Consider the following 14114-nt stretch of genomic DNA (forward strand, 5'->3'; position numbering starts at 1 on the left):
GCGCACGACACCCACCCCCCTCCCGCCATGGGGGAATGAAGGGGAGGCGCCATAGTGGGAATGACGAGGAGCCCAGAGCAGGGACAGGCGGGGAGCGAGAGCGCCGGTAGTCATTAAATACAACGAAAAGAGCCCCACAGAGCAAGCAAAACAGCCCCTTGCGCTTTAAAACAACCCAAAGTGAAACCCCAGCCCTTCCCCTCAGTTGTAAATTAGTGTGTAAAAAAACCCCAGGCAACGCTTCTTAAAACTTTATTGATTTACCACTTGATTAAAGCATGGAATATTATAACAGTATCATACAGCGTATTCTCATGTAGAAAACTTTACATAGTTTTTTTTTTTTCCCATATATAATTTTGGTTTTCTCTCAAAAATGTACATCCATTGGGCAAGGAATGCTCTTCTTTAAATTATTGATATTAAATGCACTTAATATGGAGATCTTCAAAGAACTCAGGCATTTTAAATATGTGAAAACATACATTTTACACAGAAATAACATGAAAGGTGCTGAACAAAGGGAACTGACATGAAAGGGAGCTGTGCTTTTGACAGCCACAGCTTCCTTCTACTTCGGACTAAAAGTTACTATTTTTAATCTTATTCTCAGCACTGAGCCAAGAAGGGGGGTTTCCTTGGATCAGTGAGCATTGTTTTAGATTGTTGATTTGGAAGGTGAGATATGAGACAGGGATAACAAACTGCTGTAAAAATAATGTTTTCTTGTGCTATAAGACACAATAGAATCAACATGAAAGGGGTTTTCCTCAGCATCCTCCCCGCCTACCTATTTCCTCAAAGGTTCCAAAATCAGAAGTAATAAATATCATGCAGTCTCCCTATTTAGGCCATTACAGGTAAATCAGTTTACAGTTTAATTTGTTGCATAACACTACTTTAAAAGTCTAAGAGGTTACTTCTTGTTACTCCACGTATTGCACAGATGCCTCCATCTCCTCTAGGATACGCTGACACGGAGCCTTGTCCTCAGTGCCAGCTCCACGCCAGGCAGCCAAGCCACCACCAGCAGAGCCAGGACAAGATCGGAGCCAGCAGTGACTGCTGCAGGAGCTTTGGCTCAGCAGTTTTAGCTGCATTAAGGTGTCTCTGGGTTATGATCTTTCTGACGGTATCAGGGACACCAAACATTGGCTGCAAATACAACGGCTGCAGGTAGTATGCTTCGCATACCGTTCTTATTGCTTTAACGTGTACAATCAGTTCCAGAAAACTGACATGATTAAGGCTGTCATACTGCAACTGCATTCCGGTCCCCTTTCTCCTTCACCTAGCTAGGAGTCTAGGATGCTTTGATGTCGCACACCTAATTGCAGCAGTTTATAAATGGTATAAATACACTAAAAGCTTTATTTAAATAAAAGAACAGTCTCAGAACTAAGGCTGAAGGAAAGGATTGATTAAAGGCCCTTATTCTATATGTGGAGAGAGTACAAATGTTGCGCATTACTGTAAAGAAAGCCCACAATGCAACAGTAAAGTAATTTAAGATACGAAAATTAAAATACTTCTTTCAAGACTAGTTGTAGGGCTTTCAAAACTGTAAAACACAAAAGCAGCATGCAAATTTTACAAGTCTGTGTTTTGACAGGGTATACATTCAATGAGGCAGTGACATATTCAAAACCTGAAAAATAAAGTTTCAAATATTTTCTTTAGAACTATCTAGGATTGGAAGAAAAGGAATAACCCAATTCTTACAGATTTAAATAGAATTAAAATAAATACTTCATTTTTACTGTAATGAATGAAGTTACATTACCAGGGAATGAGCAACTAGACTAAATGCAACACAAAAGGACATTTCAAACGCAGCAAGTTAAATATCAGCATTCCTTATTTTTCAGTCTTTTCCTATTGTAAGATATAACCATATATTCCCTTCTATTGAACATTAGTGTATAGATTTAATCTAAGGGTCATTTAAAAGGTATAGAGCCACAACCACCATTTATTTTTCTTTGGTTAAAAATAAAAAGTCAAAATAAGCCCTATCACTACTATCAACTGCAAAACCATTCCCAAATAATGCTGACGTGGAATGAGCCAATTTACTGAAGAGCACCATATGAACCCTTTGGAAAAAGCTCTCACACACACACCTCCTCCAACAAACAAACCAACAAACAAATAGGGAAAAGGAATCCCAACAGCTCTCAGAGCAGAATATCCCAAGACAACCTCAACTATGGGCGCCCTACCAGGAAACTCAAAAAAGCAAAATACCTGGTTAAACCTGATAAGGTTAAACCTTAATACCATTCAAGTAGATTGTTTGTTTTGTTTCCTTTTAAAATACCGTTATATTTTAGGTATTTTTAGTTAATATAATACATTATATTAGGAAGTGGAACCTCTCCTGCCACATTCTTCCAGTTTAGAGAAGTCTTGAAATTAAAATTATTCCAAAGAACAGACCTCATTTATGCAGCACTTCAACTGCAAACTGGTGTTCTGTCATGGAAACAGTTGTCACAAAACTGTTGAATTTCCAAACGAGACAGATCTCTTGGGCAAAGCAAAGTTGCAGTGCCCAGTTATGTTTGCTTCACAGATATGTTCAAAGCATAGAAATGTATCAGTAACTCTTAAATTATATGAACAAACTTGTTTAATTTTGCTACAGCAGTTTTGTGGGAATTAATTTTTTTTTTTTGATTGCAATAGGAACTAAGAGTTGAGAACAAAATGGTGTGCGCAAAAAGACAAATCAGATTTTGCAGATCTGCAGTAAAAAGCAACAGAACCTCATATCTATTAAGGTTAGGACTTCTTGCTAAACAATTACTACTAAATACACTGTACTCAAGGGTAAAAAAGGTGGGTTTATTTGTTCTGAACTTTGCTTTTCACATTACTGTATATGCCTTGCCCATGGCAACGTATGAAAGTAAATGGAAAGTTTAAGTCTTTTTTTTCTTAAATGCCTGTAACTCGAGACTAACAAGCTCAATAGAGCAGATGCTATTGTGTGCTTCTGAGGTAAAACCTTCCATAAACCCAAAAACAAGTCTCAGAAGATGAAACATTGAGATTAAAATAAAAGGTCTTAAAAATAACTTCCTAAACAGGAGGAACACCCTTTCCCAAATATCCTACAGGCTGTCCACTTCAAAAGACGTAACACACTGCCTGGCCTCATCATGGACACCCAAAGAAGAACCCAGCATGATCTTAGGCGGTCATCAGCCACTGCAGTACAGTTTATTATGAACACGTGCTAACATCACAAAGCTATACAACTATATTCACTATTTCCATGGGGCGTAATTTCTACTTAGGAATCCAGCTGATTTATCAGATTTAGCTGGGATGCAAGACTGAACAATTGATAAAAGACTAGAAGACAGACTTGGTCATAAGGATGACTAGCATTGAAACGAAGAGACTTTACATCTACTGTATTAACCCTGTAAGCAATAATTTTAATAAAACTGCTGAGAGTTTTGTAGTATGGATACAACAGGATTCTTTCCTTCTCCCCAAATGCCACTGTAGTAAGGGTAACTTGCTGCTGTGCTGATACACCAGGGTCCCATTTTTCCCCATCCTCTTTAATCCATCACTGGAACATAGCCTTATGTACAAGCAGACATAACCAACCCTACTTAGGGCTGCCATGAGGGTAAATTTTTTCCCGTTGTCCGTATCTGTTCCTCCGTTATGCAGATTTTGAACACAACACCTATACGCAGGAAGAACTTCCGCAGCACAGCTCGAAGCTCAGGAATCAGGTCAAACTGCATGATTTCACACAAGTATGGATAGTACGTTGAAGCATGTGCCTTAAACTGTCAAAGAAGAAATGAAAAAAGAGCATTATTCTTGATTACTACAGGAAAGTGCAATTTTTCCACATTCATGTCTACACCAATTTGTTAAAACACAAGTCTCACCCGATCAAAGGCCCCCCTGGATGGCCAAATGGCCATCAAGCCCAGTGTTTTTTGCAGCAGCCGCAGCAGATGCCTAAAGGAGACCACACACACAGCACACATTTGGCATTATTTCCCTACAATAGAGTGAGACTTTTGTGGCTCGGGGATTTGTAGGCTAGAGGTAGTAGCGGGGACTACTTGTAGCAGCATCACCCTCCGATGCGAATTTGTCCAGCTGCTTCTCCAGCCTCTTTAAAATATCATCCATAACACATAAAGCCTTCCAGGACTGAACCAATTCCTGAAGAAATATCTCCATTATGTGTCTGTTTGGGAGTTTAACCCCATCCAGTGCCTTGCCATCTCCAAAACTCATTCACTGTCTCTTGCAGTATGTCCTTCCCTTCTCCTTGTGGTAATGAAGACTTTATGTACCTCTCATTTTTCTTTCTTTTCCAGATAAAAGATAACTGACTACAAGTCTAACCCACATACAGTTCCATGTATGGGAGCCAGTCTATATCCCTTACTCCTGTTAGACCCCTTCAAACCTTTTCCAGCTCTGTTACACCCCTTTTGACATAAGGGATCAGAACCTGTCATGAATTTACACAGGAAGAAATTAGTTTTGTCCTCTATTGCTTTCCTCATAGTGGTCCGTACTACTTACATGGAAAGTTGATGGAACACTTTCACCACAGAACTTTTAGTATAAAAAAGGTGCTGAGACTGTGTACTAAGGCATGAGAAACCTGCTACTCTATCTACAGAGAGTCAAGACTTCTCACAACCACCAGGCATCACTAAATCGCTGCTATATGGAAATGCCAAGGCACCAATATTATCAATTTCCTAAAATATCAATAAATCACAAACAGTCCAAACTACAGAAGAGTGAAGTAAAATTAAACACTTTGCAACACAGAACCTAAGAATACACATCCAGAAGTTCCCCTGCCTGTCCTAATACAGTAGGGAATATCTGCACTCACTTTTTCCTCAAAAAGAGTCAGGATCCTGAGAATTATTTTTTGCCATTACTATCAAGGAACCAGGATTCCAGTTTTATAGCAGTGAAATTTACCTCTACCATTCCCGTGCAGCTGTTACACAGCAGAAGCCCATCCATTACTGCACACTCATTGCGCTTTTATATGAAAGCTCTGCAGTAATTCTATCAATACTTCCATATAGCTGTGAATTCCATGTATACAGTCTGATTTTTACAACATAGAATGCTTGCAAAAAATGAAGATGTAATGACTGCTATATTTCAAGGGGAGCACACGCTATGAGAATAAGCAAACCTGTCACCTTCCAATATGGATGATAGCGATGACTGCATTCAACAGAAGCAGAAATGAAAACATACCTGAATGCAAAGAAGACATGACTTCCAGCCTGGTCTTACCTTTTCATCACTGATTTTTAGTGTTTTTGTTAAAAGCAACAGCAGGAGATTGGTCCAAGCTTCCCTATGGCTTTCTGAATTCACGGTAATAAAATACGCCAGGGCTTCACTGCATACACTGAAGAGATGACACAGTTCACACAAATGGTAAAGAAAACCCACAAAAGGTTATTATAACACACATTGTTTGCCCTTTTAGTGTATTTTGTTTTCAAAAGCAAGATGCTTTTCCATGGGGGAGTTTTCAATCGCATGCAACGTGATTGGCGATTCTTCTGTAACAGTAGTTGTTACAGATAACTGAATTGAAATAGTTTTCATGTTGTCAACATAGAACCATAGAATCAGAGGTGGAAGAGTCTGATTTCCCTCTTAAGCATTCTGTAATTAGAGAACTGTCACCTTCAATCACTAAACATCAATTCCCGATCCTTACACTGCGACAGCTTAGGCAACAGCAACATGAAAGAACTCTCCCTCCAAAGCCAGACTGCTTTAGTAAAGATCTGCAGAGCTCAGCATCACGGATTAAAGAGGGATTTCTATTGCATTAATAAATATCTGGTCCTTGCTGCAGACCATCAACACAAGGCACAAACTGTACCACTTACCATGGCTTTTTGGGGGCACTATTTTCATTAAAAGGGGAACGGAAACTCCTCTTTTACTCACTAAAAAGATTAATATGTCCAAAGATGCTGATAAATCAGAATGCTACCGGAATCCACTGCATTAATGCCAATAGCAATTTTAAGAGTTCTTTACATTTGATTAGAGATTAGTACTCTGAACTTCTATGTACCAACAATGCATTTTTCAAATAAAAGGGACTCCAATACCCTTTTATATTCATTTAGCATCATTTTCTACATTAACCTATGTTTCAGGTATGCAGTGGCTTACACTGCACTGTTTAGATTACTTTACCCTATTATACGTATGAATATCATTCTGTACTCAGATGTGAGAAGTATTCATACACCACCACTTTTGGAGAGAACAGTTTATGTCAGGCAAGAGGGCATTTCATTTATTCCAGTTAGATTGCTTCCTTATTGCTAAATCCACTTTTAATAGAGTAGTCATATCTATATCAATATCCATATCTCCATATGCTTTGCCCACTCTGCTTAGCAACTTCAAACAGTCCGTGCACACACCACAGATGCTGAAAACAGAACACACCAGAATAAAGCTGATGCTCTTACCTAAGCAGTCGTTGTTGTATGGCATCCCAGGAGTCCCGTCGGTTTTCATCCACATACATTCGAAAGAGTATTCTCAAGCAACAAGCCAAGCTGCTGGTCTCTTGTTTTAAGAGATTGGGTTTTGATTTACCCTTGAACCCTAAAAATCACACATGGAGAGAGGGAACACTCACATTTGTAGTTACTGGCCAAGGTAAAGTTTATCAACAGTATCTTCACTAGTGAAAAGTAATGATTTCTTGCCCAGATGGTATTTCTTCTTCCTTGACTTTACTTGACACCTCACCTATTTATAAAGATATTTAACTACAGTAGTACCAACTGCATAGCTCTACTTTAATCCAAAAGCAGATAATTTTGCAAACAGATTTATTCAAGTTATCAGGAAGGAGACAAATAATAAAAGCATGCAGCACTGTCAGATTAACTGTAGGGATGATCGCAATAGATACTTTTATATCTTGATAACTAAAGCTAGAAGTGGAGCTTAGTATTTTATCAAACTAAAAATATCGGTATTTATCAAACTAAAAATAAGTCTCACCTGCTCTCCACAACACAGTTCGCTGTTCATAATTTGAATTAAAGGCTTTTGAAAATGAATGAGACTCTTGCAGGCAATCTAGTAACTTAAAGAGGTGATGTGACGACATGTATTTATACATTCCTTGGTCTTCCGTGTCGATACAGATAACTGCATCTAATGCGTCTCGCTAAAGGTGGGGGAAGAAGAGGAAAGGAGTGCTAATATCACTAACTCCTCATTCCATTTTTAGGTGCAAGTGAAATTAGTGTAATAAAACACAGCGGAGTGGTCCTGTCAAATATCAGAGTTGTACTCTTTTTTAGTAGTACATTTTAGAAGAGAGAAGTTATGATCTATCACAGTTATTGATAAGAAAAATAATCATTAATATCAAGGGAAGAACCTCTCTTATCAAGGCATAAAAAAAGTCACAGCAGTACAATATATAGCATTTCCTCCCCTCTAGCAGCTGACTAAGTCTGCTGAATTCTGAAAAACAGCAAAATGAACCACAACAACAGTGCAAGTTTAAATGTTGCATGGCATAGAAATTGCCCATCTTTGGGTCATGTCAAGTTTCATTAAAATTGATTGTAGTTAAATTCATTAGGAATTTAACTACACCACCCCCAAAACACCAACTAGCCCAGACTTCTAGCTTAGGGCTTTATTATCATAGCCAAGCAAGAGCTATCTTGCACTGTTCCCTAAAATCAGAGAGTTTTCAGGGACAAGGACCTCTCCAACACAGGTAAAATGTTAAATCTTGCCCATTAACCTCACTCAAGTTCAATTTCTGCATCTCCTCCTGTGTAAACACACAGAAGGTGAGCAAAGCCTCAGCTGCAGCTAAATGAAGACTCTCAAGCTAAACAACAGAAAAGAATGCTCTCCCCCAAACAAACAAAAAACATTCTTGATGAGTACGCATTTGTTAGAAAAGCAATGATAATACATTGTATTGATAATAAAAATAGTGTTGATATAATAATGCAACAGGGAGACTGCCAGGAAACACTGGAGGCAGTGAAAAAAAATCACAGCGTAAGAGTAATGACACACGCATTCAGGGCAGTGTTGAGAGCTAGAAAAAGAGAGTATATATTTTGTAAACACTTCAGAGCATTGGACAGCCTTTGTACTTTACTGCCAAACAAGGTTATAAATAAGTCTGATGGTACCTGAGCTGCAGCCATGTGCTCAGCATCTTCCTTCTTGCTTGTTGCTGGGTAGAACACTATATTATCAATGGTCTGTATCAATTCCAGCTGTACCACACACTTTATGAGGAGGCCAGCAAATAGTTTCTGGTCTAATGACATGGAGTAACACAAGTTACTTATGACAACTACATTACCATTAGCATTTTCGTATTTTGCGATGCTGTGAATAATCTTATAAAAAGATATTTCACTGCAAGGCATAAACACAAGTTCTAAAGATATACCCCAAGTTTAAGCGCCCCAAACCTTTTTCTATGGAGCTACACAAGTGGACTAAGAACAGCTTCTAATAAAACTACATGTTTTCCTTACTCGCATAAGGGCCACCTTTCCAGCTCTCATCTGTTGGATTCGAAAACTGACTTTGTCCTCTCTCTGAAGCATTTTTATCCATGCTGCTCAAAGACTGGCGATCTAGGTCTAAATCCTAGAAGAGAATGCAGAATAAGTGTAGGAATTCAAAACACTATCTACTGATCAGCTATCAGTTTTCAGATGACTTCACTAACCTTAGATTCAAAGGCTTCCTGCATCCATTCCTAATATCTTAATTTACAATAATACCAAATACAAGCTAATGTCAATTCCAGTATTTGTTGTCAAGCACATTTACCACAATTAAATGTTTCAAAAGCAAAGCTAACACAACCCCCTGCAAGTTAGTTTATTACACCTAATTAACTCTTACCAAGTGTTTTTCAGATGAATCTTCCTCCATTCCTGCAGGCCTCCACGTCAGCAAGCTTCACAAATAAAAAAAGCAAACAAAAAATGTGATCATTGTTGCTCTTGAATCAGGTATTAGCATGAGAATTAAATTTATCAACTTACACATGAGGAATAGTAGTTTTGAAGATTTCTAGCATACAATTGCATGTCTGGCCCCAGACTTCAGGGCTGAATTTCTGTCCATTTAGTATTACCAGGTTTTCTAGGCAGTTTGTACCTGATCGAGCCAACTGCTCATTATCTGCGAAAGAAATGTTCCACATTTATGAGCTTCTGCAGCATCAATGGAAAGTTAAGCATTCTCTATTACGTCTCTGTTAAACATTTTCACCAATATTATGAAACGCAGGGTATCATAGCTCAAAGCCTCCTTATAAAGTATATTACAATAATATAAAGTTTAGGAACCTTCTGAATAAGAAGTGTTTATAAACAGACTTCAAGAGTTTGAAACCCCAAAACAGGGAAGACAAAGGACAGGAGAGAAGCAGAAAGGAAGCATACAAAGGCACCATTTAGAAGCTTATGATCTCTTGCAAGGTAGACCCCATGGTTCCATGCTAGCGACATGCAGGATTTCACGTATAACAGTTGGAGCCCAAAACAAAACACATTTTCAGAAAGTCTTATTTAAAAGTACTACTACTAGATGGCTGGGAGAAAAGAAAAAAAGAAAAAAAATCAGAATGCATAGATATATATATGCGTGTAAATAAATGAGGCATTTTATCCATGCAGCCAAATGGAGAAAGGTTGTTGGCAGAAGATGAACACAAGCCTTTAGAAGCTTCTGGTCTATCACAACAGCACCATGAACACATTAACAGGATGGCTGCCAAACTGATCAAGTAGAACGATACCTGAATATTTAAGATACTTCATCCATCTACTACATAATATATTGTCCTAATGGTAGTTTTCATTCTTCTAAAATTCAGTGAACTTTCCCCTTCTTAAATAATAACCATTTAAATACATTAATCAGAAGATACAAGTAAATAAGGTACCTTGTTTTACACACCAGTGTAACTGTGCAAGTATGTCAGGAAGAAGGATCTCATTTAAAGCTTCATAAAACTGCGTAAATACATCACAGATGGCATAAAGAGCATGATTGCATGTAGTAGTCATCCACTCAGATTTCTAGGGGAAAAAAGAGAAGTCTTTGTTTTTATAAGGGTGGTTCTATGATGATGGCACTTAGCTTATGCACAGGTGTTCAAAGGATGTGGTCTCTGAAGAGAGGAGCAGAATTCAGATAAAACTAAGAAGCCTCACACTACTGCAGATGCCTTGTCAGAAGTATTTAGAGGCCAAATGAATACTGCTCAGAAAACTACACATTTTCACAAAGCGTGAATATTCTCCTTGAAAATATTCAGACCAACAGGTCACTGGATACCACGACATGTTTCATGGACACCACAGAATAAAGTGCGTTCTATATGAGGTTTGGGCAGCGTGGGGTGGAAATATACTGATAAAACAAGCAATACAAACTGCTGTTTGGATTGTTTGAATTCTTAAAAAAACAACTAGCATTTGCATGCCTTTTTGTTGGTTGTTTTTACCTCTGTTTGTTGTTCGGGGAGTTTCATATTATCAAAAATGCGAAAGACAATTCTGAACAGATCTTGCCACCAGTGTTTTTCAAAGGTATGGCCATAACTCTTCATTATTTCAAACATCACTGTCAAGCCTCTATAAACAAATGCAAACAAAGGAAAAGATATTAAAATGCATACCTATGATCTCCTCACTAACTGAACACAAAAAAAAAGAAAAGCTTTATTACCTTGTTCGAACATCGAGTTTGCAGCGATTGATGATACAAGAAAGTTCAAATAAGATGGGAAACCACCCTCTGACCCACACTCTGTCACCAGGAGCAACATTCATGTCATCACTCGTGTATTCTCTTAATACCTTGGAGATGGGCAGGGAAAAGAGATTATGAAAAAAAAAAAAGTCTCAAAAGTCTTTAAACCTGACGGATTTAGATAGTACTAGTGGCACAAACTTGACAAGTTAGCTTAGTTTCTACCATTAACACTCAAATCCTGTAAACCCAAGTATAAAACTGGCACAACTATTTATGAAAATATTGCAAAAATGTATGGAAAATAAACACTTAAATCCATTTTACTTCAGTTCTGCTAAAGGCTTTACAAGTTGCTTCCTAAGTCCAAACTCCAGGAAATTTAACAACAGGCAACAGTTACATAAATACAGGTAATAAGGAATTCTAAGTTTTGCATAAAGCAGTTTGACGCTTTTCTGGCATACTGAGTACAGCATGCACATCGCAACATGCAACTGCAATCTAACTCCTGGCTCTTTGCAGCAGAGTGATTTTTATATTAAGTATTCACACAGACTAATGTAGAAAACCATGCACGTTCATAACAGATTTAACTTAGCTAGATGTAATTAGGGCAACTGAATGAGAATTATTGCTTTCCAAGTCATCCTAACACTGTAAACAAAGGACTACTTCAGTTATTTCCAATTTGGACTGGTAAGAATTAATTTTTTAATTAGCCCTAGTTTACTGCTTACATAATACCAAAATGACACCCAATTCTGAATACGCTGTTAATACAAACACGCGCTGCTGCGAGACTAAAGTTTGAGTGTGAAAGCTCTTCCTTTGTTATAAGATTAATCTCAGCTTAATAGCAGAAGGCAGGTAATGTAAGAATACACAAGGGTAAAAATTAAAAGAAAATACCTGTGGTCTTTCCGAAACATATTTTGCACAATACCGAATGAGTCTAATAGCTTCCATGCTGGTGTCCGGAAATGCAACATTACAGGCAAACTCAGACAGACATTTTACTGCATCCTGAAATGAGTCAATTGCTGCTGGAAAGTGCTGTTGAAAAATATTTGCTGTGAAGAACAAATACACTTTTTAAAATTTACTGATATTGAAATCCATAGATAAACTGGCATTGATCTACAGATGTCAGCCACAGTGTGCCCCTACCGACTGGACACACACAAAAGGATCAGCTCTTTAGATTAAATATGGTTCTCTGTCTTCCCTTGCGTCCCGTCCCCCTTCGCCCTCAATTTGTCAGCATCACATTTTCTCAGGTTAGGTAATTACTAGTTTTAAAATCTAGGCTTAATTTTCATGGTTTGTTCTACGGTTCAGTTTCTTCCCACAGCATATACAACTCGACGCTCTTAAAATATTTTGAGAGGCAACAGGAATTAAGCTCGATATTGGCTTCCCTGCTGTGAATGAAGTTACCTAAATTCACCTAAATTATCTATGCCTGTAATTATTCATATTCGTAGCAAGAGAGGAAAAAGCAGTTAGACTTCAGATTTAACGGACAGACTGAATACAAAGCAAATCTAATGCATAGAAGCTTTTGAACAAAAAGCTCCAAAGATCTATGCAATTGAAGTTAGCAAAAACAGTTTTGGTACTATTGGCATTTATTAGTACTGTCCATAGCTGTTTTTCTCCATGCTACTTAATGGGAAGAGGGCAGTGTCAGGGCATTTAAGAAAGCCATGATCAATGCCAAAGGTCCATTTGAAGAATATTTGAGTCTGTTGTGTCCCTCTGAAAGGGGCAGCACCACGTTATGTCTTTCAAATACCCTAAAGGTATTTACCCTAAAGGTATTTAAAAGACAGGTAGGCAAGGTACTTTAGGACACGGTTTAGTGCCAGATAGGAATGGTTGGACTCGATGAGCTAAGAAGTCTTTTCCAACCTACTGATTCTATGTTGTTCAAATGTACTTCTCAAGCAGGTCAAGTGTATGAAGTAAACTCTACAAGCAGTGACATATTAGCCTCACACGCTTCATGATCCCCACATGTGATACTGAATCAGCATGGAAGTTCATGAAATGTGTTCCTTAATCCAGAACAATTTACTGTGGCAGATGGGGCAATATACAAACTTATTCAACCTATTCCAAACTTTTATAGCAGGCCATCTGTATCTACTTTTTCCTGTCCATAGAAATCAGGAGACTTAATCGGTAAGACCTCGCTGCAGAGTTTAAAACAGTCTGGCTGCAAGATCTTGTGTTTATTTACTTGGAAATATAAACGCCTTATTCAGATGGGCCTTTTAAACCAGAATGCCAGCAGCTAAACTAATTTGGGTACTTGCATCTGTCAAGCATTACTTACTAACTATGTGTGCTGTAGTTTGAAAGGCCAACTCCACAATATTGCCATCATGGTCTGATGCTGCTTGATGAAAGACTGCAAAGATATTCTTCCAGCCAGAACGAATATTACCAGCTTGAGAGTTCACCATCTGAGCAATACAGCGTATCACCATGTCCCGAATCGTTGGAGACCTTAAGAAAAATTAAAAAAAGGAAATGAAGACTTTTACAATTTTGCCATGGCACAAAGTAACTGGGCCACTCCCACGCGCTCGACAATCTAACTCACACCGAGTAACTTCTTTAAGTTGGACTAAAGCAAGCTAACACAGAAATTGCGTGCATCACACCTGTTTTTCTTCATAATATGCTCAAAAGGCCTTAGGAAGTCTTTCTGGAAGCGGAAGTTGGCCAGTTCTCCCTTCTCAAGGAACTTCATTGACAGCTGCCTTAATGAGTCTACTGCAAAGATGGCAACATCTTCATTAGGGTTACATCCAACCTAGAAGAAAAGCATATTTTCAAACACTTACCAGCTAACGTATTACTAAAATCAGTAACAAATTCATCATTCGAGTTGCATGTCAGTCCACTGAAAATCACTAGCACACTCTTATAGAAGACAGGGGTGTTACTTTCAGAGAGAGCTTTCTCAGTCATTTGATCCAACTAAACAGACCCATGGATTTCGTACACAACAAGTGTGGAACTAATAGCCATCTAGATACTAGAAAAAGAAAACTTAGGTTAAAAAAAAACCACCCAAACACGGTCCAGTTTCCTAAGGAAAATAACTTCCATTATCCAGAATCATCTGTATATATTTTAGAGGAAAGCTAACTTGGCATTTGATCAGAAGACAATCGAATAAATAAGTTTTACAAATACAGTATCATACAATGACATGATTAAAGCTCATTCCCATAAACACTTCCATTTCTATTTATACACTTCAGATTTTTAAATAGGTGCTTCCT

At 38.0% G+C, this 14114-nt stretch overlaps 1 protein-coding gene across 1 annotated transcript in view; it reads right to left on the reverse strand.

The window, feature by feature from the left end:
* Positions 1–244: 244 nt before the first annotated feature.
* ARFGEF2 (ADP ribosylation factor guanine nucleotide exchange factor 2) overlaps positions 245–14114 on the reverse strand; it is a 39001-nt gene continuing 25131 nt past the window's right edge. The window contains exons 26-39 of the mRNA XM_009558768.2: positions 13488–13639; positions 13157–13329; positions 11728–11888; positions 10792–10922; positions 10568–10697; positions 10004–10139; positions 9099–9237; positions 8956–9010; positions 8580–8694; positions 8226–8356; positions 7063–7231; positions 6519–6657; positions 5311–5428; positions 245–3812 (exon numbers count right to left, since the gene is read on the reverse strand). Coding sequence (XP_009557063.2) covers positions 3630–3812; positions 5311–5428; positions 6519–6657; positions 7063–7231; positions 8226–8356; positions 8580–8694; positions 8956–9010; positions 9099–9237; positions 10004–10139; positions 10568–10697; positions 10792–10922; positions 11728–11888; positions 13157–13329; positions 13488–13639 — 1932 coding nt within the window. The 3' untranslated portion in view covers positions 245–3629. The remainder of the gene's footprint in view (positions 3813–5310; positions 5429–6518; positions 6658–7062; positions 7232–8225; positions 8357–8579; positions 8695–8955; positions 9011–9098; positions 9238–10003; positions 10140–10567; positions 10698–10791; positions 10923–11727; positions 11889–13156; positions 13330–13487; positions 13640–14114) is intronic.

This window comes from Cuculus canorus, chromosome 16, assembly GCF_017976375.1.
Source record: "Cuculus canorus isolate bCucCan1 chromosome 16, bCucCan1.pri, whole genome shotgun sequence".
Classification (NCBI taxonomy): domain Eukaryota; kingdom Metazoa; phylum Chordata; class Aves; order Cuculiformes; family Cuculidae; genus Cuculus; species Cuculus canorus.